Source organism: Protomyctophum parallelum (assembly GCF_964188405.1).
Source record: "Protomyctophum parallelum genome assembly, chromosome: 3".
Classification (NCBI taxonomy): Eukaryota; Metazoa; Chordata; class Actinopteri; order Myctophiformes; family Myctophidae; genus Protomyctophum; species Protomyctophum parallelum.
Genome location: NC_139698.1, coordinates 19,170,408 through 19,196,736, shown reverse-complemented (window position 1 = coordinate 19,196,736; position 26,329 = coordinate 19,170,408). Strand labels below are relative to the sequence as shown.

The following is a 26,329-nucleotide window of genomic DNA, read 5'->3' as shown; positions in this document are numbered from 1 at the left end:
GTAATAGTATATTGTATACATTACAGTAATATCAAGAAACAGAACTTGGAGGGGGGGGGAAGGGGGGGGGCCATGGTTGAGTACATGGTTATTTTGGCGAACGTTTCCCACGTGGTTAACAAAAGCGCCATATTTTGATTGTCACGGTAATATCCTAAATCGCAATTATTTTTGCCACTTTTGTAGAGAGAAAAAGCCTTCACACATCTTAGGCTTAGGAACGGGTGCATAGGCAAGTGTTCATCAATAATGACATAGAAAAACACTGTAGATCTGCTGAACAAATGAATTATGAAGGCAACTTCATAATTCACTTTCGGGTCACTACTGTGACCTTTAGAAGTGACCGAAGCGTTGACTTCATAATAAAATGTGGTCTCTTGCACCGACCGAGCACGTCTACAGTGCGCTTCTATTTTACTATCAATGTGCCCCCAATAATGTTGACATCATGATATCGTCCCATCCCTACCCCAGACCTATAGACCCTACCCAGGGTATAGGCACCGATGACGCGGAGGAGAGAATGCCCCCGCCGGCGGGAATCGAACCCAGGACATTCTAGCGCTACCGGCTGTGCCACTGTACGCCGGCCTTACCTCATGCCGTTCTTGTTGTTGGGGAATCTCAGCCACTATGCCGGAGTACAGCCTTTCGTTTCCATTTTTTTTCCCCCAACCAGTGTCAATTATCTAATGTAATCCTGGGCTCTAACACTCCCTCCGAGCAACGGACTGTCCTCGTGCTTCCTTCAAGCGTCCAAGCCGCTTCTTTTCACCCGACAGAGGGGAGAGTTTCCCCGGTTGGACGTATAGCGCGTAGAAGGGAAACGTTATCCCAACCAGTTCCTTTTCCCCTCCATCAGGCGCCCCCGTGCTGGCCAAGGGGGGAGGCAGTTTATAGACCAGGATTACTGCATGTTTTTTATGTACCCTCAGGGGACACGGGAAGAACATGCAAACTCCACACAACAGAAAGGCCCTTTTCGCCAACCTCGCCTAAAGAAAAGGTATGTGCACTGATGACCAGTGTTGTTTTTGGCAGCACATTTCTATTTTAGTTTAGTCATAGTCTTTGGACTGAAACCTCATTTAGTTTTTGTCATATTTTAGTCACCTGGAATGTCTTCGTGTTAGTCTAGTTTTAGTCGACTAAACGTCATAACGTCATAGAAGATAGTCGACTAAATCTACAGTTGATTTAGTCGACTAAAATGTATTTTGCTGGCCTTGATGCCGTCGTAATTAGTGTTTTTACACTTGCTGAAAATAGCCGAACTACAAGCTTGTAGATAGGCAACCAAAGTGTAAAATTACTTATACTAGAACTCTTGTCCACTAGTTCCTTCCTAACATTTTAGTCTAGTTTTTATTTGTCGACGAAATTGTCAGTATACTTAGTCTTAGTTTTAGTCATCGTAGCTTAATTTTCATTTAGTTTCCATTTGTTTTTGTCAGTGAAAAAAGGTAGTCGACCAACATTTTTCGTCTTAGTTTTTAGTCGACGAAAACAACACTGCTGATGACGCAGGGGGAGAGCCCCCCCCCCCCCCCCCCCACCCCCCCGGCGGGAATCGAACCACAGGAACCTTCTAGCCGTGAGCGCTATACCGACTGCGCCACAGCCCGTACACACAGCCCCTTCCTTACCTCATGCGGTTCTTGTTGTTGGGTATCTCGGCCACTATGCCGGCATAGAGCCACACCTGCACCCCGTCCTTGTACTTGGCCACCACCCGGGCGCCCACGTACAGGCTCTCCAGGGTGGGGTGGTAGTCGTACGCCACGTGGTTGCCCGACAGCAGGCTCTTCCCCTTGTTGTCGAACTTCACCTTGTACTTGTCGATGCCGCCTCCTGGAAGGACAGGCAAGTGGAATTGGACCTTGTACTTAAAGATCCCCCCTCCTATACAGAAGAGGCAATAAGGGGGATGGATTGTTGCGTGACTCATTCCAACAACAACAACAACGGCAAATTTAAGGTACCTTGAACAACAAAAACATGAATCATTTGAGTAACGTAACCATTTAAGCCCCAGATATGATTTTTTTTTGTGCCATAGGACGAATGGCGCAAAAAATAGACGAATATCTACGAGCTCACAGTGTGTCACTTGTTCGCACGTGTCACTTTCCTGCAGCGCTGTGAGCTTGTAGATCTGCCATTTTGTTCTTGTTTTTAACCCATTTTGGGCGAGAACCCATTTTGGTGTTAGCATCATGTCGTGCTTTAGCTATTGAAAAATAGCAGATCTACAAGCTCATAGCGCGCCACCGAGTGGCGCGCTACGAGCTTGTAGGTCTGCTATTTTTGAAAAGTCGAAGAACGACTGCCATTTTTAGAATCTGATCTCAGGACAGAATGGGTTAATCAGACCAGTGTGTGTCCAGTGGAAAGCTCGTATGAATCTGATCTCAGGTCAGAATGGGTTAAATCTTGAAAATGTGTGCAGATTTTGAGAATATATATGCCAAATATACAATACAAATTTAGGGGTGCTTGACGTGAAAAGGTTTGAGCAAGACATTTCTTTTAAAATCGGCCTCAGGTCTTTAATTCATAAAGATTGTTTTTTTAAGAAGTTTGCCGAAACCAAAATGTTATCTTTTGGGTTGTCCCGGGGCTGAAAAGGCTTGGGGGAGGGGGGAGGGGGTGGGACCTTCTGATCTTTGCATCTGCATACCGTGAGGGTGAATGGAGACCACCGTTCCTCTGTGCCACGTCTTGGTCCGTTTTTTACCCAGGATGGTCATGTTCACCGTCATCTCGTCCTCCCTGGGGGCGCTGGTGGGCTGCAGGGGGGAGGGCACCGTGGGCTGGGTCTGAAACACCGCCGGGCTGGAGGAGAGCCCTGCGAAATTTGATTTTAGTTTTAGTCAATTTCAATTCAATTCAAAGGGCTTTATTGGCATGAGAAAACATACGTTTACATTGCCAAAGCAGAAAGAACAATACAGCAATACAATCAAAACAAAAATGATGTACATTTGAAAGTCAGAATCTTCAATAGATCCATTTCTATGTACCAAGATCACTCGATGCAGGTATAGTGCAGGAATATACACAATGGGTAGTCTTTAGGGTGGTTGTGTTCCATTTGATATCCTATCACAGCAACTCACAAATCTTGCTGCTTTGTTTGCACATTGTTGTACTTGTATGTGTGTGGTTGTAATCTGTGGGAAGTATGTGTCTCTGATGTCTTGGTACAATGGACAGATGGTTAGGAAGTATAGCTCGGTTTCCACTTAATTTTATTTTTAGTCATAGGTGGTCTTTACACGAGAACGGTGTTCATAGAAAACGGCCAGATAAAGTTTGCTGGTGTCCCTTTAGATGAGGTGTTTTCAGGAGGTGAAAACGGAAACAAAGTGAAACCACCTTCCAGAGTGGAAACTGGAAATCTTTCAGAACTCTGTTTTATCCCTTCTCCGTGTAAACAGGCACAACGGTGAATCCGCAAAACGTATGACATCATGGCTCACAGCGCGTATACATTGATGCAGAGCCATATATGATATAATGGAGTTCGTGAACAAGTCTCCCTCCTCGCCTACAAAGCGCTGCTCATCAGCGATGGTGAATGTAAAACCATGATGTAAATAAGAAATCACACCCGTGTGAACTGAGTGGTGCAGCTCAATGTTAGAACTATTGATAACCGTCAGCTGGGTGCTAGATGAGGACCTTTTAACCCATACATGGGCAACTGGCGGCCCAGGGGCCACATGCGGCCCCCACCTTCACTTAATGAGGCCCTGCAGGTTCATTTTGGAATACTGATATATTATTGATTTCAGCTGTTACAATTCCAAACATGCAAATATGACCCACTTGAATTGCTTTAGTCCAAGTCTAATTAGTAGCTTAATGAGGATTAAAAATAATGTTATGGTCTTTTTTATGTCCAATGTAATGAAATAGAAATGTTACTTTTCAGGATTCCAATTAAAAAGGAATGCGACGCGTTTTGAGCTTGTAGATCGGCTAATTTTGCTACGACAGTAATACGCAACGTGGCCCTCTGTAGTTAGTGTGGAAATAATAGTGGTGTGTGTGTGTGTGTGTGTGTGTGTGTGTGTGTGTGTGTGTGTGTGTGTGTGTGTGTGTGTGTGTGTGTGTGTGTGTGTGTGTGTGTGTGAGTGCGTGCGTACTGCGTGCCAACCTGCGTTTGGGTGTGTGGCCGATCTGATCATCATGGAAGCAGGAGGACACATGTTGGACATCTGGACCAACTTCTGGACCTGCTCAGACGTCTTCTGAAGAGCTGAAGAGGCCTCCTTAAACTGATCACACATACAGAAATAAAACACAGTTGGCGTTAATGTAATCCTATATCAACAGTTTTAATGCTGTGATTAAACAATCGTGTTCCAGATCTCCGTGCCTCGTTTTCGCTAACCTTTGAAGAACCACTTCTCCGTCATGAAAATCTGCTTTAAAATGGTGTAATCGCTTGTCGTAGTGTTGAACAATATTGTGGTGATCACCACAACAGAGCGGAGAAGGAACAGAAACAGTGTTGTTTTTGGCAGCAACATTTGATTTTAGTTCCCTTAGTCTTTTGAATAATTTTCATTTATTGACTAAATGTCACTACAAGCTCATAGCTCATAGCTACGAGCTTGTAGGTCTGCTATTTTAGAAAGATCGTGAAAATGTGGCCCCAATGTTTGAATATATTCTTTCAGAGCAAACGTTTTCAACTCATTTTCTTTGCTTCTGGGGGGGTCCCTGGAACAACATATTTTCAGATGGGGGTCGGCAGCCAAATACATATAATTCTAGGGGTCCTTGACATGAAATATTGAGCACCACTGATACAGAAACATAGGTATTTCTGAAAATTGTCAGGATTTAGTATATCGTATGTCGATATATATAGTAAATCGATCGGTTGTTCATATATTATGCTGATTAATGAGAATGGGTGTGGCCTTATGATTAAAGATTGTCAGCAAGCCGGAGCAAAATATCCCTAATCTTGAGTGCATTTCTATGTGTGAGTTAGCTTGACTCATTAAAAGGACACTTTTTTGCAAAAAAGAATATATGTTAAATACGTTTAGAAGATTTAGAACACTTTCCTGGGGGTCTTTATGTGTGCAATATGTGGTTTTAGATATTTTAGATGTTATCAGTGAGCCCAGTGTCTCTGATGTCATGGACACTGGGGCTCACTTCCTTCCTGCACTGCAATTCCCATAATGCTTTGGTGCACTGCTCCTCCTTGTGGATAAGGGCAGGGCTGTCTTACTGAGACAACATGTAGTCCAGGAAGTCTGGACTACATGGTCTGATGTACAGTACTTGTTGTGATGCGATTTGTGTAGACTGGCACGGACTAAAAGGAAACACACACAGGCTGCGTGGCACAGTATCAACTCGCGTGAAGTGAGCACCAAAAATACATTTTCACCGCGCGACGATGCCTGGAAATAGATCAGCAGCGCATCGGAGTGCCGGGTGGGCGTGAACGGGCGTGTGTGTGTGTGTGTGTGTGTGAGTGCGGTGTCAACTGTACATTCTCACCACTGAGTCTTCCACAGGGCCAGAGTCCTTAGGGGGGACAACTGAAAGACAGACAGGAGGATGGACACGTTAAAGAGAGCTGACAAAACCACGGAAACAAAGAGCAGAAAAAACTGCAACATTCCACGGACCAACTACCAGGGAAGTAGGCGGGGATTATGTTAGTCTAGTTTTAGTCGGCTAAAATCTACTGTTGATTTAGTCGACTAAAATGTATTTTGGCGGGACTTGATGCTCTCGTAATGACCGATTTGATTTTACACTTGCTGAAAATTGTCAATATATTATATTTAGTCTTAGACACCATAGATTAGTTTTAACCCATTTAGACCCGTGGACGATTCTACAAATAATAATAATAATAATAAAACTTTATTTGTATAGCACCTTTCATGACATCAAATGCAGCTCAAAGTGCTTTACAGAACAATGGAGAATAAAATAAAAGCAAAGCATAAAAGAAAAGCAAGGCAACGACATTAAAAAACAAGCAGTAATGCATTACAGTGAGGACATGAATAACACAGAATATAAGATCACTTAAAGGCAATGTTGTAGAAGTGGGTCTTGAGCTGAGCTTTAAAAATGTCTACAGAGGCTGCCTGACGAAGGTACAGAGGGAGCTTGTTCCATGCCGATGGCCCGTAGAAGCAAAAAGCTGCTTCCCCGTATTTTTTAGTTGCCATTTTTTTAGGCAAAGCGAGCAGGCCAGCAGTGGAAGACCTTAGCGAGCGGTTTGGGACATATTTAGGCAAGCAGTCATGTAGGTAGGAAGGTGCGAGACCATTGAGGGCTTTATAGACAAGTAAAAGAATTTTAAAATCAATCCTAAAAACAACCGGAAGCCAGTGCAGTGATGCCAAAACTGGAGTAATATGTTCTCTCATCTTAGTTCTAGTTAAAACTCTGGCTGCTGCATTTTGGACAAGTTGTAATCTGTCAGTTGTTTTCTTAGGCAGTCCTGAAAAAAGTGCATTGCAGTAATCAAGCCGAGAGAAAACAAAGGCGTGGATTAGCGTTTTTGCATCGTCCAAGGACACATAGGCTCTGATTCGTGCAATATTTCTAAGGTGAAAAAAGGCAATCTTGGTAACATGATTAATGTGTGAATTAAAATTCAATTCGGAATCAATAATAACCCCCAGGTTCTTTACTGTACTGTTACTGTCTACAGTCAGGTTGCCAAGTCTGCTTAATATTGATTCTTTCTGCTCACTAGAGCCGATTATGAGAACTTCTGTCTTGTCCTCATTTAGCTTGAGAAAGTTCTCACTCATCCAACATTTGATGCTAGACAGACAGGTAAGCAGCGGGTCTAAAGCACAGGGATCATCTGGAGCCACAGATAGATATAATTGGGTATCATCAGCATAGAAATGAAAATTGACTCCGTGATTGGCAATGAGTTCGCCCAGTGGCAGTATGTACAAGGAGAAAAGCAGAGGGCCAAGAATCGAGCCCTGTGGAATACCAGAACTGATGTCGTGTTTGTCTGAGTCAAACTCGGCTAGATTGACAAAGTAACTTCTGTTTGATAGGTAGGAGGAAAACCAGGACAGGGCCGTACCAGACAGGCCAATCCAGTGCTCCAGACGCTGTATTAAAATTGAGTGATCAATCGTGTCAAATGCAGCCGTTAAATCTAGAAGTAAGAGAACGGATACATGTTTCTTGTCAGCAGACACCCTCAGATCATTCATTACTTTTACAAGTGCTGTTTCTGTGCTGTGGCCTTTCCTAAAGCCAGATTGGAATTTGTTGTGTACATTATTGTTCTGTAGAAACACATCCAATTGATGAAAGATACATTTTTCTAAAACCTTGCCCAGAAAGGGTAGATTTGAAATGGGTCGATAGTTACCCAAAACAGAGGGATCAAGATTGTGTTTCTTGAGAAGGGGCTTAACTACAGCAGTCTTCAGTGAGTCTGGGAAGACGCCTGATTGTAGAGAGCTGTTTACAATTTTTAGGATATCTCCAATCACACTGTCTAAGACTTCTTTGAGAAAGTTGGTGGGAATTGTATCTAATGAACAGGAGGATGATGTCATCTGTGATATAGTTTTGCGGAGTTCGTCTTCCTCAATTTCGCAGAACGATGATAGGCTCCCCCTGGAGAGATCTACCCTGGGACCATTTGCTGCTGTTTGACGGTTTGCGCTAGCAGCAGCACCATTCATAATATGGGCTCTAATGTTTGAAATTTTGTTGTCAAAAAAGCATGCATTACACTTAGCTTTAGAGGCCGGGAATGACTGCTTGTAGGACTGGGGGGGGTTTAAAAGTCGATCAATGGTAGAGAATAGGACTCTAGCATTTTTTTTGTTCTCGTTAATAATGCCAGAGAAATATGCCTGCCTTGCTAAACGCAAGGCTTTGTTATAGGCGACTGTTGACTTTTTAAGAATCTCTAGGTGGATGGTGAGTTTGTTTTTTCTCCAAGCTCGCTCAGCTCTTCGACATTCTTGCTTCAGTGAGCGTGAAAGCTCATTTATCCAGGGTGTTACTCTGGTATTATGTTTCTTTTTTGTTTTCAAGGGAGCCACTATATCAAGAGCTGACTCTAGTTTAAGATTAAAAATTTGAACCATATCATTCACTGGGGGGGTATCGGGCAATGGGGGACCCAGGTGACGAGAGAACTCGTCAGCAGCAGAAGAGCTAAAAAAACGCTTTTTTATGGTATATTCAGTGATGTTTTTCTCTAGATCAGAGACAGTCATATTAAAACACAGCAGAAAGTGGTCTGACAGCTCGGGCCTTTCAATAGTCCTTTCCACAGTGATGTTCAGCCCTCTAGAAATCACCAGGTCCAGAGTGTGCCCATGTTTATGTGTAGGCCCAACAACATGTTGGATAAAATCAAAGGAGTGCAATAACTCTAGGAAACCCATAGCCATAGCATCTGTAGCATCATCCAGGTGAAGATTAAGATCACCTGAGATAAGAGTTCTGTCATAGTTAGTGGAGCAGATAGATAGAAGTTCTGATATTTCTGTTAGAAATATTGCTTTACTGCATTTTGGCGGGCGATAAATGCTAATCATTGGCATGGAGGCACCATGTAGTATAGTGGCCTGGTATTCAAAGGATGTAAAGCTGCCAAGGGTCAGAGCCTTGAATTTTAACGTGTCTGAAAAAATTATTGCCAGTCCACCTCCTTTCTTAGCCTCGCGAACAGAGTGAATGAAACTGTAGTTTGCGGGACAGGCTGGCGCTAGGAGAACAGCTCCATCTGAGCCCAGCCATGTCTCTGTTAGAAAGATTATATCTAGCTTCTCTTTACAGATTATATCTTTTACAGAGGAGGACTTATTTGTTAGTGACCTGATGTTAAACAAGGCAAGATTAAGCTTGTTATCACATTTTTGGGGGCTGTGATGCCTGAGAGGTACATTAACCAAACAGCATTCTCTCTTCAGACCACTCCTTGTGTTGGACAATCTATTTGAAATAACAGTAGGAATGTTGTGCACCTCAACCTGTACAGTGATTGAAACACCAGGCTTTCTAGAAGCATGGGGTCCATACATGATTGTTGCTGCGCATAATGGACCCTGTTCATATCAGTTGTCAGGTGTAAATTGATAATCAGAAATCTGAAAATCGGTAGCTGGGTTTGGTGACAGTTGGAGGCAACGTCTGGTATGGGGGGTCGACTTTAATCCAATGTTCATCCGTTCCACCATGTCCGGGGTGAAAGAGAGATGTACTGGTGAGGGTGTTAGAAATTCTTCATCAGTCACACAGTCATCATCATCACTTTGATTCAGCAACAAAGATTCAATCGACCGTTGAGCATCTTCCTTGGTGAGGGGCCTCATCAACAGTGCTTCCATCGCCTGTCGAACTACTTCCAATTTTTCTCCGATCCAATTGATGGATGTTGTGGCTTCATGGTCTGTGATCTTTTCTCCACCAGGGGGCGCTGTGACTTCATGCTTTGAGATTTTTACTCCACCAGGGGACGCTGTAGCTTCAAGCGATTTCTTCTCCACCAGGGGATGCTTCATGCTCTGAGATTTCTTCTCCACCAGGAGACGATGTGGCTTCAAGCGCAGTAATCTTCTCTCCACCGGGGGACACTGTGGCTTCGAGCGCAGTGGTCTTTTCTTCACCAGGGGATGCTGAGGCTTCCTGCGCTGTGGTCTTTTCTCCACCAGGGGAAGCTGTGACTCTGAGATTTCTTCATGCTCTGTGGTTTTTTCTCCACCAGGGGACGCTGTGACTTTATGCTCTGATATTTCTTCTCTACCAGGGGACGCTGTGGCTTCATGCGCTGTGATCTTTTCTCCATCAGGGGACGCTGTGGCTTCATGCGCTGTGATCTTTTCTTCACCAGGGGACGCTGTGGCTTCATGCGCTGTGATCTTTTCTCCTCCAGGGGGCGCTGTGGCTTCATGCGCTGTGATCTTTTCTCCACCAGGGGGCGCTGTGGCATGCGCTGTGATCTTTTCTCCACCAGGGGGCGCTGTGGCATGCGCTGTGATCTTTTCTCCTCCAGGGGGCGCTGTGGCTTCATGCGCTGTGATCTTTTCTCCACCAGGGGGCGCTGTGGCATGCGCTGTGATCTTTTCTCCTCCAGGGGGCGCTGTGACTTCACGCTCTGTGAGTTTTTCTCCACCAGGAGGCGCTGTGTCTCCACCAGGGGGCGCTGTGGCTCCACGCTCTGTGCGTTTCTCTCCACCAGGGGGCGCTGTGGCTCCACGCTCCATGTTATGAAAGAGGTTGGTGTAAAATAATTTAACACCCAACTTGTTTAGGTGTGTTGCGTCTACAAAAAGATGCCTTCTGTCCCAGAAAAAATTGAAATTGTCAATAAAATTGAATGATTTTTGCAAGGGTGTTTCTTCTGTGCATGTCTTTGAGAGCCATTCGTTGAATGCAAACAGCCTACTAAAACGCTCACACCCTGCCATCGGAGGTAGAGGCCCGGAAATCCAGAAGTCAATATCACCATGTTCACTCAGAGTGAACAGTAGGGCTTTGAAATCCTTTTTTAGGTTGCCTTCTTCTCGTTTTTCTGCATCACGTGCACCGATGTGCAATATCAGCGTTTTTACCATGGGGTGTGCCTCAATAATCTTATCGATTCTCTCCACCATATCAGAGATAGTGTCATTGGGAAAGCATAATACTGTAGCTTTTCGCTTTTTGTTGCTTTTAACATATTTTACAGCCTGGTCGCCGACAATCAGACATTCAATAATTTGCTCTCCATTAGCTACCCTGCTCGGAGTGGCGTTAACACGGTTATCTGATTGACCATTAGAGCCAGCAACATTCAGCAGAGGGCTAAACCTGTTTGTCAGCCGCATAGAGCCACTAGACTCGGCCGCATTCAGCGGCTGAGTCAGCAGTGGGTTAAACCTATTGGTAAGCCGTAAATTCTCACTTTGGGGAGGTGTGTATTTTGATTTTCCTTTCGCATTTTTCCACTGCGGAGGGGTGGTTTTGGGTCGGGCTGGGGGCCCAGGCCTGGTCTTATCAGGGCTCCGAGTCCTCCCACTTAGCCGTCCTATCATGTTATCTCTGTTAGAAATCACTGTAGAGATAGTTGGTGTTATTGTTATTGCAGGTGCTGGGGTTCTCACCGCCTGCCCGTTACTCACAGTTTTTTCCTTTGGCCTTGCGCCGCGAGTAAACCAGACGGATGCGTCATTCTGCGTGAGATTTTCCTTCCCGTGTTTTACTCCCAGGTTCACTTTTAATAGGTGTATTTCCGTTTCTCTCTCTAAATCCTGACAGTTTTCTGAAAAACCTCATGTTTCTATGTCAGTCGTTCTCAAACATTTTCATGTCAAGGACCCCAAAGAATATATGCAATAGGCCGTCGACCCCCATCTGACAATATGTTATTCCAGGGACCCCCTAGAAGCAAAGATTTGAGTTAAAAACACTCGTTCTGAAAGAATATATATATATATTCAAAGATTTGCACTATACATTTTCACTATTTCTCAATAGCTAAAGTATAACATAATGCTTAAAAAAACACCAAAAGGTTACTTGACTAAATCAACACTGGTCCTGCGGACCTCTGTAAAAGAAGACCGAGGCTATGCCTAGCCAGGAGGGTGTCTAAGTGATCCAGACTAAGGTGCTATTTACACGAGGATGGTGTTCATAAAAAACGGCAAAATAAAGTACCGTTTAGCGCTGTCATTTAGACGAGAACGGTGTTCTCAGGAGGTGAAAACGCATCGAAGTGAAACAGCCTCCCAGAGTGGAAATCTTTCAGAACGCTGTTTCCTATGGTCTCCGTGTAAACAGACAAAACGTTGGATCCGCAAAACTTGTGACATCATGGGCCAGTTGCTAGGGGAAACGAACAACAACAACCATGTCGGATAGTCCGGTTTGCTGGAGGTGTGTCAGAAAGTGCGCTTCGTTTATTACATTGATGCAGAGCCATATCATTATGATATAATGGAGTTCCTGAACAAGCCTCCCTCCTCGCCTACAAAGTGATGCTCATCGGCGATGTTGAATGTAAAACCATGATGTAAATAAAAAGCCTTGTGATAGACGGCAGCCGCGGCAGCAGCGTTTATTTAATAAATATATATCATCCCGTGGCGCGCCCAGAGCAGTGTTGCGCTGCTTGCGTCTTCTTCTTGTACGTGGGTGAACTGTCTATTTGGCAGCCCGTTATCGCCACCTAGCGACAGTATAGCATAATAGCACATTATATCATAACGTGTGCATTCTCGTGTAAAGGGTAAGAAAAAATGAGAACGCAACAGGACTTTGACCTGTTATATGGAGATGGTCGCCGTCTAAAAGAGGCCTAAGGCTAAGCCTAGCCAGGAGGGTGTCTGTGACTGATCTGGGGTTACTCTGGCCTCCAACACACCGCACAACTCGACTCACCACAGATGACATCGTCGTCGTCCTCGTCGTCCTCCTCGTCATCGATCTCGATGACGTCAGACACCGGAGCGCAGCCCACCCCCTCCTCGTCTGAGCTCTCGATGTAGTCCAGGCCGCTGCGTCGGTATGTCGCCTTCACCAGATTCTCACACTCGTGTATGGACCTGCGGGGGGAGACACAAACTGCAGTCAACAACTCCATCGCCCAGGACGAAGTTCTTTGTCCTTTCTATTAGTAACGCCCAGCGCCCAAGACGAAGTTTGATCCAAAAGATGAAGTTTATTGAAGTTTATAGGATGAACGAATGACCGAATGAACTCAAGTGAATCGAGGCACGAATGAAAGAAAAGAAAGGAGTTCATTCTCACTGCTGCGTGACGTCCAGCAGCTTCTCGGCCTTGGCGTGCTCCTCCTCCTTCTCCTCCACCCAGTGGCGGAGGTCGTCCAGCTGCTTCTTCTTCTTCTGCACCACCTCGCTCTTCTCCACCGCCTCCTCGATCAGCTGCCGCAGCTCGTCCAGGGACACGCCCAGGTCCTCCTCCAGGTCCGAGTCCCAGCCCTCCACCTCCATCCTGAGAGAGAGAGAGAGAGAGACAGACCTGAGATCAGATTCTAACGCACGGAAGAATGGTGGTTCTTTAACGCATTCTGACCTGAGATCAGATTTTTCAATAGCTAAAGCATAACCAGGTCCAAGTCCCAGCCATCCACCTCCATCATGAGAGAGAGACAGACAGACGGAAACAGAGAGAGAGAGATTATCCCATTCTGACCCGAGATCAGATTCTAACGCACAGAAGAATGGTGGTTCTTTAACGCATTTTGACCCGAGATCAGATTCTAAAAAATGTCTTAAATCCTGACAGTTTAAAATAAATAGCTAAAGCATAACATAAAGAGAGAGATTACATATTATAAAATTATAGATCATAAGATCATAGATTATATAAATGGTGCATTCATGTAAGCACTTTTATCCTAAGGCGGAGGAAACCATACAACACACCAACCTGCACATTGGAAGCAAATTAGGCCAATTTAGCACATTAGATTTTGAAGTTGATTATATCTTTGCCCCATGAAGCTTTCAGAAGGTTCCCCTTCCATTGTAAGGGTGGAGAAGGTTCTTGGTCACAAGAGCAGGAAGTGCTGACCAGCTGGTATAATCCGAAGTTAGGTCTTGGCGATATCTTTACCTTTATGGACAAGTTAATAAAACTTAAATTGCAAGGCTTAGTTTTAGATTCTCATACAGACTAGATTGAAGATTAATAATCCGACAGAGAACAATTCCCCTCCTTATATAAGGAGGGGATGACGTCACAGCTAGGTTGGCGTGACATCAGCCCTGACACCTGCAGGGCAGAATCATAGAAGCATTAGCGCTATGGACCAGAGCTTCCAGATTACCAGACTATAGATTAAATAAAACATCCATTCATATAGTATACAATATTGATTATTAGTGATCGACCGATATGGTTTTTGGCCGATATATCCGATCACTGGACAATCAAAAAGCCGATAGCCGATATTATGAGCCGATTAATTAAAGTTAAAAAAATATTTTTTGTTGGTGCAAGAAGCACCAACATCGTTTCAGTAACACTTCCCTCCATGAATTGCAGCTTGTTTTTGCTACAGTGCAAACATGTACTGTAGCAGCATATATATATAATTTTCAATATCTATCTATCGATCTATCTATGAATGCACCAAGTGTGTGTGTGTGTGTGTGTGTGTGTGTGTGTGTGTGTGTGTGTGTGTGTGTAATTGTCCAGAACCGCGCCAAAAAGGCCTCTGCCCGGCTCTGGACCGGGCCCATGCCCAGCGTCCATATATGGGCTGGCCTGTTCTGACCTCACAGCACTCCATATTTGGACCTGACACAAGACAGAACTCCACAAGCTGGCTGCATATACTCCCTATTGGGGCATGCCTTACAAAGAACTCCATATATGGGCATAAAAGGGAGACAGACATAATATCTGGGTGGGGCATTCATTTACAACTTGCATCGTACCAAGTAGGTCAGTGCCCAATGGGCTGTAGAGGCCCTACGGGCACCGTTCTAGTTTATCAAAACCGGATTTTCAATGAAAGTGGTTGTTTCTAACCTGATGCTGCCAGATGGGGGCGGTATTGGGTAACCATGTTCCCCAACACAGCCTTCATCTGGGATCTCTCAGGGAGTTGAGCTGACACCGATCTGTTCCGTACCTAGGGGTGGGTGCCGAACCTCTGGACCAAGTATGTACCGAACCGAACGTGCCTGGGTACCGGGTACCCATTACAATAATTCAATTTCGGTTCTCTCTATCGGTTCCCACAAACACGCAGTCACACGATATTTCTTTATTTTCTTCCCTTAATAGACGCGCAGGGAACAGAGCTGATCTACAAGCCCACACCGCGTTGCATCAGCGACGCGTTGTGGGCTTGTGGCTTGCAGAGGCGGAGCTATCTCTCTGCATGGAGTTGAGTTAGTTGTTGAGGAGTCTGAGACAGTGACACGCGTTTCTTAAACATAATTTTCGTGAAGTTTATGGGAGGAAACTTTTAAGAGAGGGGACAGGAATCAGTCTAACTTCGAAGAGAGGTGGCGAAAAAACAACAAAAGATAGCCTACTTTGGGCAGCCCGTGTGCATGCACATTTCTGTTAGTAGCAAACCACAGCATGTCAGCCGCCTTTGTTTTCAATTATCCCCCCATTAGCACGTCGATCGGAAAACCCGTTCTCACCTATCCGCCGGAGATGCGCTGCCCCTCCCCCCCACTTCATTAGCGATGCTAATTTGCCCAGTCAATCGTGTGTGTGTGTGTGTGTGTGTGTGTGTGTGTGTGTGTGTGTGTGTGTGTGTGTGTGTGTGTGCGTGTGTGTTGCTCTCAGATCTCAGACATGCTTTTATTTGTTATTGGTAATAAGAGAAAAAGCCCACAACACTAAAAAAGGAAGAAAACTTGTATTATACAGAATAGATATTATATTTAAAATAATCACTATATTATCCACAAATGGCTCAATAAAGGAGAGGATGTTATACTATTCATTATACTTTGTCTTAAATTGACATTGAGCTTTTTTGTTAAATAAACATTTGATCTCATACCATTTTGGAACCGAAATAAGGAACCGTTAAGAACCGGAATCGATAGGCAGAACCGGAATCGGTACCGGATTCGCAAAAATCCAAACGATACCCATCCCTATCCGTACCGAACCAATCAGCGTGAGCTAAGGGCGGGATTAGGGCTGGGTGCAATAACCGCAATACCGCCATACCGCCGGTATGTAACGCATACCGCGGTATCGGGTTCATTACCGCGGTTAAAAAAAATTTTTTTTTTCCTTTATGATTTTTTTTTTTAATGAAATGAAAAGTGTATCATAATTAACAGTGACGCTTAGTCTAATCATGCCAGCAACACAACACCAGAGGGAGTTAAAAAAAAACATGTGCAACCCAGATACGGCACAAACAAGGATTGATTGATTGATTGATTGAAATATTTATTAACAGTTTGCAGAATTACACTACATTTCAAGCACAACTCAATACAAAGACTGTTAACTGCAAGTGGACACTTGTTTACAAGAGGGTCCACCTAAATTAATTTCACTCCTATGCCACAAAAATGTGGAACGCCCTACCAACTGTCATTAAGACATGTAAATCCCTTGACTCCACCCACCCCCACCCACCCCTTTCCCCCCTCACTGTATACATTTTCCCCCCTTTTTACCTCCTTTATGATGATTTCCTGTTTTTGGCTTTATAGAAGTGCATAGTGTACAAAATGATATGATGAATTGAAAATGGTGAAACCTCTTGTAAACAAGTGTAATGCTTTATGGCAGGGGTATTCAATTAGATTAGGCCTGGGGCCACAACTGTAGAATGATTGTGTGTGGGGGGCCGCACAGTGTGCAAGCGAAGCGCGGAAATTTGTGGGTTCTCAAAATGCTTTTTGTGCTCAAACACGAAGATTTATGTATATTTCTGCACAGTAATGAGCAGGATAATATGTCTAAACAGGTATATGCTACCTTAGAATAGATGTAGGCCTAGCCCTAGACCTATTTGACAGTGCATAAACAGCATTGCTTTGACATTAACGACCATCAGCTGGACGGACACACGGACACACGGACACACACACACACACACACTCTGCTGTGGGCAGTTCAGAAACCCGTCCACGACCACCAATGACATCATCGTTAGGCAGATTGTTTTTTAAACAAGATTTATTTACGTGAGAATAGTTTATCAGACTAAAGATCAGATTACATAGAGCAGTGATTCCCAAAGTGGGGTTCGGGGTCCAGGGACCCCCAGGGTCCTTGAGGCAGTTCCAGGGGGTCCCCAGGGAAATGATGGTTTGGAACCAAATGGACCCTTATGGGTCTGTAACTCTGAGAGTGTACAAATGGAACCAAATGGACCCTAACAGGGTTTATTATCGTGAGAATGATGGCTTCCATTTTCGCATTGCAACTTTTCAGGACTAGAAAGCCTGCAATTTCTATTAGCTTGGATTCTCCATTGATGTCACTGTTGGGTGGGTTTCTGAACTGCCCACAGCCCTCCTATGTGACACAGACCGAGTAGAAAAAAACGTGCCATTTTATCATGATTATTAGTGAGGACCTATTATATGAAGATAGGTTGAAAAGTGGTCCTTTAATGATTACAGTCATTATGGTAATCTCACAATTAATATCGCACACACCATACCTGTAACTTTTATTAGCCCTCTTATTATTCAAAAAAAAATTACCGCCATACTGGCGGTATGGGGGCCGGCAATAACCGCGGTAATAAAAATCCCATACCGCCCCAGCCCTAGGCGGGATATGTGCGAAACCGGATGTGAAGCTATATAGACACGTCAATATGATTGGTTGTGTTTGCACGCCCACACGGTGATAGAGAGACGGTCCCATCCAATCATCTACCAAGTATCTTGAAAAAAAGGAACAGCCCCGTAATCGAATTTGCTTCCGCGATCCCAGATCCCAATAAGCTGTGAAACAAATTTGTGTAGCAAGCTTCTTGGATCTGGCAGCGTCAGGTTAGGTTGTTTCACCATGTTTGCGCATTTATGAGAAATATAATAATCGGTCGTTTCTTTCCGATTATTTGTTTTTAGCACCGATACCGATATTAATTAAAATCATGAATATCGAAGCCGGACTATCACTATTGATTATACATAAATGACTTGGATGTTTGGTTTACACAAACATCCATTTGACATGACATCTATTCATAAGGAGTACTATCAACTGACAAGTACACATCCACACAGAGACATATCTCTCTCTCACACACACACAGCCCCTCTCGGAACCCCCTGGGTCAGCCCAATCCGAACCGAACCGGGCTGACCCGTAGGGAAATGTTGGAACGCAGAAATAAATACCTTCGGTAACGTGGTTTCTGCGCAATGTGAGGGCTTTTGTTCGTTTGAGGGCTTCTGAATGTGTGAACTCTAGTTTCCAACTGCGAATTTTCCTGTGCTGCGGAAAAAGTAAGTAATTTTAATCTATGTTTGACCGATTTGGAAGCTTTGATTCCTCTCTTCCTTCCTTATTTATTGACACCTCATTGTACCGCCTATCTGGCTAGCTAGTGGCTATAGCTATGACAGAGCAGATCAGAGGCAGGAACGTAGCCACGCACAAGCCAACCCCGAAGCGGGAGGCGGTACAATAAACGGTAAATAAACAAGGAAGGAAGAGAAGAATCAAAGCGACCAAATCGGTCAAACAAAGATAAAAAATACTTAACGGCTTCCGCGGCACAGGAGAATTTGCAGCGGTGTGCGTTGGAAACTAGAGTTCACACATTCAGAAGCCCTAAAACGAACAAAAGCCCTCAAACAGCGCAGAAAGGACCTATCCGAGATATTTATGTTTATTTATGTTCGCGTACCCGGTGGCAGGGTAGAGGTGGAATAGGACCCCATGGTAACTGGGTCTCAAAAATGTCAGAAACTTCAGTACCATTGGGTTCTGCTTGTAGAGCTACTATTTAGAGTTAGACAGATGCAGCTATTGTGCGGGTTTTTTGTTCACACCACACACAGACGGAGAGCGTTTTGCATGAGTGAAATAAATAATAATAATAATAATAATAAAACCAAACCATGGCTGCAAACTCACAACGTTATAGCTTGCCTTCATGCCTCGGCGGCTAAAATAATCTAACCTCACTGTATAGTTTATGTTGTCTAATACGTGTAGTTTAAACACTAACAACCTTCCGATTTAGCCATGGCTATAAAGACTGACACGAATATTAGCCAACATGCGAACATTAGCCTACATGCTAACTAGCCTCACAGCTCTTTCCTGCTGCTCGGTTACGGGTTAATAATAAATGCTTCCCGTGTTGTTTTCCTTTCTTTTTCTACGTTTATCTATATTTATAAATGCAAACAAAACACATAATAAGAAAGTGATAAGAGGAAGACTCACGTTACTTCTGTGCTCTGAGTCTCCATCATGTGTGTGTGTGTGTGTGTGTGTGTGTGTAAACACTAGCTATACCATGTACATTGTGTTTGTGTAGAAGCTCAATTGCCAGGTTTGGCGATAAACAAGCAAACAGGGTGGTCTATATTACAGTGGTTCTCAAAAGGATAGGAACCAAATTGGACCCTTATTTGGTTCCATTTGTACACTCTCAGAGTTAAATTGACATTGATTTTAGAATATAAATCAAGGGTCCCAGAGATAGAAATGCCAATAAATGGGGTCCGTAGACATTGGGTCCCAATGGGTCTGTATCCTAAATATGGGTTATTGAAATTAAATTAAACATATTGTAACGACGGCCACTACAATATTCTCTTATGGGGGTCCTTGGCATATTAGCCTCGATACCCAGGCTTTCATTTCGTCTGCGCGAAAGATGAAAGCCTGGAAAAAGCCGTGGGCTGAACCAGTCTAAAAGTGGGAGTCAACCCTTCCGCGTAGGCGTCGCTCTAAATGATGTGACGTAGCGCTGCACTAGGGGGAGAGGAGGGGCCGGGGGTGACGGACAGATCGATGAGATCCAATCAGGGTGCGCGCTTTTCTGAGACGCGACCCTCCCATCTAGGCCAGAAATGTCTCTGCTTAGGTCAGGCTATTGGCTATATGGTCTGTGGGCTAATTAAGGAGTGTCAATTTGGGGGTCCTTAGCCTCGGCCCTCGGAGACTGCAGGCGTTTTGGGTCGTCCTTGACATGAAAAGGTTTGAGAACCACTGGTCTACAAAAACAACAACATGCTACAAAAAGCGACAAAAACTGTATATCCAATCCAAATAATTTTCTAGAAAAAGAAAATAATAATAATTGACACATTTGTAATATTGTTTTGGAGACACAAGCAAACAGGAAAAACAAACCAAATGTCGCTTGCAATAAGCAGACATGGCAACGCTGAATGTTTGTTTTATTCTGCAGGGACGCCCGGGCGGGGCTTAACAGGCGCTCCATTGGCCCATCACTCACAACCGGCCAGCCTGGTGGAGAACGGCCGTAATGCAACACAAAACATTCGCTCCCATCATGTGTGTTAAACCCTGGATGGAGATGTTTTGTTTGTAGTAGGCATATACGGTAATACGGCTCTCGTAAATCTCCATAAATGAAAACAATAACGACACAAAGTGTTTAATCCTAAAGCCACAGATAGCCGTCCACACGGGCTGGTTGTGTTCTCTTACGTAAGTAGATGTAGTAGTATGTCCTAGAAATTCATTGTTTTTAAGTAAACAGCATTTATTATAAAGCATTTTTGCAGGGGTCCAGTTGACGCACACAAACGGCAACTTTAAACCAGGAAAGCATTTTAGATTAGGTTTTAGAGCAGTGGTTAGAACCGTTAGACCGGATGTGACGTGAACATTAGGTACAAATAGCTCAGGTGTGAGTGCAGTGCAGCTGGTTTGGTTGGACACAACATAAATCGAATTGATTTTCTTTTTTTTTGCCGGTTTATGTTGAACACAAGTAAGCCACTTGTAAGTAAGTACATTTTATTTATAGGCTATAGCACAGTGGCAGACTCCACACCATTATGGTAAATAGTGTTTTAATTATAGAATTACAACATTCTGTTTGTTTTTAACCAGCAATTCAACAGAAATACTTAAAGGATTTGTTTTAAGACAACTGAAATACTGTTTGTTTCTTTGTTTATTAGTTCTGTTTTTAAAAATTAGGGATAGTTCCGATTTGTTTAAGTTAAGCTGTATGAAATACTTAGGCTACCATTAATATAGTGGTTGCAAACTTGCAACTTTATCAATTGATTGCCCGAGGCGAGTCCTGTGGTGGAAGTTCTGCTCTGGTTTTGGTCAATATTAAGTAGTTCCGGTCATTTTGTGTGGGGCACTGGGGGCATTAAAAGTAAATTCATTGACCTATTTCTAAAATATTAGTGCAACTTTCGTTCATTTTTGACCCCTCTATCACACAGAACTATGTTCCGTGTGTCCATATCACTACGCTCAAAAAATAGTTCCTTTTGATAGAGGGGACAAAGTTGAATGGAAGTTGCGCTAATATTTTAGAAATGGGTCAACAATACAAATGACTTTTAGTTTTGTGAATTAATTTACTTTTGATGCGTGCCAGTGCCCCACACAAAATGACCGGGACTACTTAGGGCCGATTCATACTCTTATTTTACCGCTGTTTCGGCGCTGTAGTGCCGAAATGATTTCGGCTCGTCAGAAATTTTCAGTAGCACCGAAGAGCCGACTTTAGGACGGTACCCGCCATAGGAGGCCTTAGGTATGTTTCACCAGTTTCAATTGAAACGGGCCTCCACTCTCAGGGGGGCCTCAACAAAATAATGATGTCATAGGTATATGGGGGCCTCATATTTGGTCTTGAAATGGGCCTCCAGATTCCTAAGGCCGCCCCTGAGAACACACAAACACACCAAGCTGGCCATAGGGGGCGCTAGCTCCCCTCAAAGAGCCAGAATGCAAAATGCTTGTCATTCAGCCTCACTTTGAGTTGCTCAGTGGACTGTCTCTCACACAGCGATATGGAGAAAAATATCACACCCACGTGACGTGAGCGGCACTGTTATCACCATACATCACGTTCCGTGCTCAGCCAGTCAGCTTGAGCACATTCCGCGCACGCGCACACGCATGCACACACACACACACACACACACACAGGGCGGCGGTGGCTCAGGGGTAGAGTGCCTGGATGGTAACCGTAAGGTTTGCCAGTTCGAACCCGGGCTCCCCCAGAGTTACTGTCGAAGTGTCCTTGAGCAAGACACTGAACCACTAATTGCTCCCGATGTGCTAGTTGGTGCCTTGCATGGTTTCCGCTGCCATCGGTGTATGAATGTGTGTGTGAATGGGTGAATGTAATGCACAATCTCTGTAAAGCGCCTTGGATAAAGGCGCTATATAAATGCACCATTTACCATTTACACACACACACACACAGCCTCAAAATACAACACAGCTCAGTGTTAGGGAACGCTGTAGCAATTTACAGTTTAGGCATTTAGCAGACGCTCTTAATCCAGAGCGACTTACATTAAGCAAGAACAAAAAAGCATGGGAATACATCACATAAAAAGCATTTATCATGAAACATGCGTAAGCTAAGAACGTAACAGTGGAATATCTATATAATGAAACTATATTATAAACTATACATATATACTATACTATGCTATACGTGTGGAAGACCCATAGATCCATAGACCCATAGATCCATAGATCCATAGACGCCAAGGTAGCCGCAATGAAGTAATAAATATAGCAATAGAGTTCAAAGGGTGCAGATGAAGAACAGCTGCACTAATTGGCGTCGTTAAGGCGTGCATGGCAACAGTTTGTGTCTCGTGTGATGTCACACCAGAAGATATAAGATGATGCACCGTGTTGAAAATGACTGTAGACGTCGAGAGAGAGAACAGACAGACAGACAGACAGACAGACAGACAGACAGACAGACAGAGTGATGTTGTCTTGGACCGTTTCCAAAGCAGGAGGACCGAAGCGAGCCTATCATGCTGCTGTAGCAGTGAGGAACAAACTGTATTCCTTTGGAGGCTATGATGGAGGGACCTTCAACAACATGCAGGGACAGATGGATGTCTTCAACACAGTGTCTTTATGCTGGAATAAGTTACCTCCCGTGGAACCTGGAAGAGGAGACGGTCACCTTGAGGTTCTATCCAAGCGCTGGGGCCACACAGCTGTGTTGGTTGAAGATACAGTCTACATCTGGGGAGGGGAGCCTTACTGCAATGTGCTTTATGCATTTGATGTTGACTCCCACAGATGGTTCCAACCCAGGGTTTCTGGGAATGTTCCAGAGGAGAGGTACGACCACTCAGCCTGTGTCTTGGAGAAGGTCATGTTTATCCATGGAGGACACATCAAGCTGACTGGATACACTAATGACATGTACAAGTTGGACACCAGCACAATGGTCTGGTCTTTAATTAACACCAGAGGAACTCCACCTCCTGATTCACAATGTCACTCTGCCACCATCATTGGTACCAAGATGTTTGTATTCGGGGGCTGGAGGGGGTACCAGGGGGTCTACAACAGCATCAGAGTGTTTGACACAGAGTCAAATGCCTGGCTGGACACACCTTCTGCACAACTTCTACCAGAAGGACGCTTGTGTCATTCAGCATTTACCTACAATGGAGAGCTGTACATATTTGGAGGCTGGAACGGTAACCAGACCTTCAATGATGTGTGGAAATTCTGTCCAGAGACCTTCTCCTGGAAGAAGGTTGAGCCCAAGGGGAAAGGACCATGTCCAATGCGTGGTATGTGCTGTTGCATTGTGGGAGATCGTATCATCCTCTTTGGAAGATCCAAAGGACATAACACACCCTCTGATGAGCTGTTCATCTTAGACTTGAGTCCTTGTCTTAAGACGTTATGTAAGCTAGAAGGTATTCAGTACGCTCTAGACCAATCAGAACTCACACACGACATCAGGTGGGAACTGGCAGCCATGGCAACCAACGGCAACAGACGACAACAACAATAACAACCAAGACCACATTCCAGACGAAGGAACAGCAGAAAGATCAAGAAATGATGGATCAACATCTCATCCCACCTGATGGTGAGCCACCTCTCAGCATCACTTACTGAGATTCAAACCTCAGGAGACTCCTTCTCTCCAGACAGGCTCTCTAACCATTCAGCTAGGCATCAAACAATGACAATTGTTCCGTCCAACACAATGCGGTGGAAACACAAACCTGTGTCTGTATGTTCCAAACTGAACACGGTGGAACTCTCTTTATTGTATATTTATTTCTATGATCTTTTTTTATTTAAAGGACCAAGGTGTCCTGAAAGGACTTGGTCTTCTATTGTTATTTTCCTTCTCCTTCTGCCAAAAAAATAATAATCGCGAAACTCGGCCTACAGAAAAAACAAAACTCTTAAGGGCGACTGTAACTCAAGAGGTAGAGCAGGTCGTCCAATGATCCATGGGTCGGCGGTTTGAATCCCGGCTCCTCCTGGCTACATGTCAAAGTGTGTGTGAATGGGTGAATGTAATGCACAATCTATGTAAAGCGCTTTGGATAAAGGCGCTATATAAATGCACCATTTACCATTTTATCTGGTACACAGCAAGCTAAAAGGAATCAACACACCAGCACGCCAGAGACCAGAATACTTCAAACCCCAAAAAATAGTTAAAAATAGAACTACAAAGGCATGTTGGAGATTAAACAACAGATAACAGCCAGCACCAGCAACTGTGTTTATTTAATCACATGTGAAAAATGTTGCTTACAATATGTCGGAGAAACGAGTAAAACAATAGCTGCAAGGCTGAGACAACACAAATACAATATTAACAATGCAAAAAAGACAACTAAAAGGATTGTTCAACATTACATGGCTCACGGCATTGAAGCTCTAAAAGTATCTGGACAACACAATCCCAACTGGACAGTAGGACAAAGACATTTAATGAAAAACAGTGGATTAAGAACCTCAACACGGATTTTCCTGGAGGTTTAGACATGCCAAAATATTAGACAAGTTGTTTTGATTTTGTACCAAAACTCCACAGCCATATACATGCTAAACACAGCCAACAATCAATGGAAATCAGACTTTGAATATAGGGGACAAATTAGCAAATTCCACACCAAGCCAACCTGGGACACGAAGCAAGAGTGTACAGTGCACTGAGGTCCCCTCAGTCAACCGCCACCACTCTTGGCCCTCTCTCTCTCTCTCACACTCACTGCCTTGTTCTCTCCCACAATATTAATGTTAAGTTAGTAAAGTTACACCTATTTTATGTAAATAACATGGTAAAATGTGCAGCATTGGGAGGTAAAGGGGAGACACTTTAATTGTGAAGGGACGACAGGATGAGGAAAGGTGTTGTTGTTGCTAATTGTCGAGAGTAATGGCTGCGTGTGATATTGAACAGTCAAACTATTCGTATCAATATACGGCTGTATCAACAAAATAATGATGTCATAGGTATATGGGGGGGCCTCATATTTGGTCTTGAAACGGGCCTCCAGATTCCTAAGGCCGCCCCTGGTAACAGTACAGTAAAGAACCTGGGGGTTATTATTGATTCTGAATTGAACTTTAATTCACACATTAATCATGTCACCATGATTGCCTTTTTTCACCTTAGAAATATTGCACGAATCAGAGCCTATTTGTCCTTGGACGATGCAAAAACGCTAATCCACGCCTTTGTTTTTTCTCGGCTTGATTACTGCAATGCACTTTTTTCAGGACTGCCTAAGAAAACAACTGACAGATTACAACTTGTCCAAAATGCAGCAGCCAGAGTTTTAACTAGAACTAAGATGAGAGAACATATTACTCCAGTTTTGGCATCACTGCACTGGCTTCCGGTTGTTTTTAGGGTTGATTTTAAAATTATTTTACTTGTCTATAAAGCTCTCAATGGTCTCGCACCTTCCTACCTACATGACTGCCTGCCTAAATATGTCCCAAACCGCCCCCTAAGGTCTTCCACCGCCGGCCTGCTCGCTTTGCCCAAAAATATGGCAACTAAAAAATACGGGGAAGCAGCTTTTTGCTTCTACGGGCCGTCGGCATGGAACAAGCTCCCACTGTACCTTCGTCAGGCAGCCTCTGTAGACATTTTTAAAGCTCAGCTCAAGACCCACTTCTACAACATTGCCTTTAATTGATCTTTTATTTTTTATTTTTTCATGTCCTCACTGTACTGCATTACTGCTTGTTTTTGAATGTCGTTGCCTTGCTTTTCTTTTATTCTCCATTGTTCTGTAAAGCACTTTGAGCTGCATTTCATGTCATAAAGTTTTATTATTATTATTATTATTATTAATAGCATATTACAAAGTTATCCCCCTCACTGGGGAAAATTCCGTGAGGAAAAACGGGCAACACCGGGGCGAGTAGTCCAGTATTCGGCACACCTGGTGCGCAGCGCACTGGATTTTCGAACGACAACGCACCGAGTCAGAACCCCCACTGCAAAAGCGCGCACACACAGTCACACACGCGTGCGCGCGAACACACACACTCCACACACACACACACACACACACACACACACACAAGCTAGTCTATTTTTTTATTTGATTCATTTATTTATTTATTTTTGTATATGACGTTATGTGCAGCTGCATTGAAGTGTAGCCTGCTATATGATTCAACTTTTAACGTTTATATTAATTGTTTTAAAATGTTAGTAGCCTACCTATAGTAAAACGTTTATTTTAAATGTGATGTATTCATTTTAGGGCTGGGACTAGATTAAATAAATAATTAATTTTAAGCATTGTAATTAACTAATCAAAATTAATCGCATTTAATACATTTTTGACCTGAGAAGCAGTTTTTGGGCAGTTTTTGGGAACGCCCTACCAACAGCCATTAAGACATG

The 26,329-nt window shown here is 43.8% G+C and overlaps 1 protein-coding gene across 1 annotated transcript in view; it reads right to left on the bottom strand.

Annotated features, from left to right (window-relative positions):
* The window catches only part of setdb1b (SET domain bifurcated histone lysine methyltransferase 1b), a 53,400-nt gene extending 34,423 nt beyond the window's left edge, over positions 1-18,977 (bottom strand). Inside the window, 7 exon segments of the mRNA XM_083762049.1 lie at positions 1,650-1,905; positions 2,684-2,851; positions 4,166-4,286; positions 5,533-5,573; positions 12,406-12,569; positions 12,775-12,978; positions 18,892-18,977. Coding sequence (XP_083618175.1) covers positions 1,650-1,905; positions 2,684-2,851; positions 4,166-4,286; positions 5,533-5,573; positions 12,406-12,569; positions 12,775-12,978; positions 18,892-18,920 — 983 coding nt within the window. The 5' untranslated portion in view covers positions 18,921-18,977.
* Between the last annotated feature and the right edge of the window lie 7,352 nt (positions 18,978-26,329).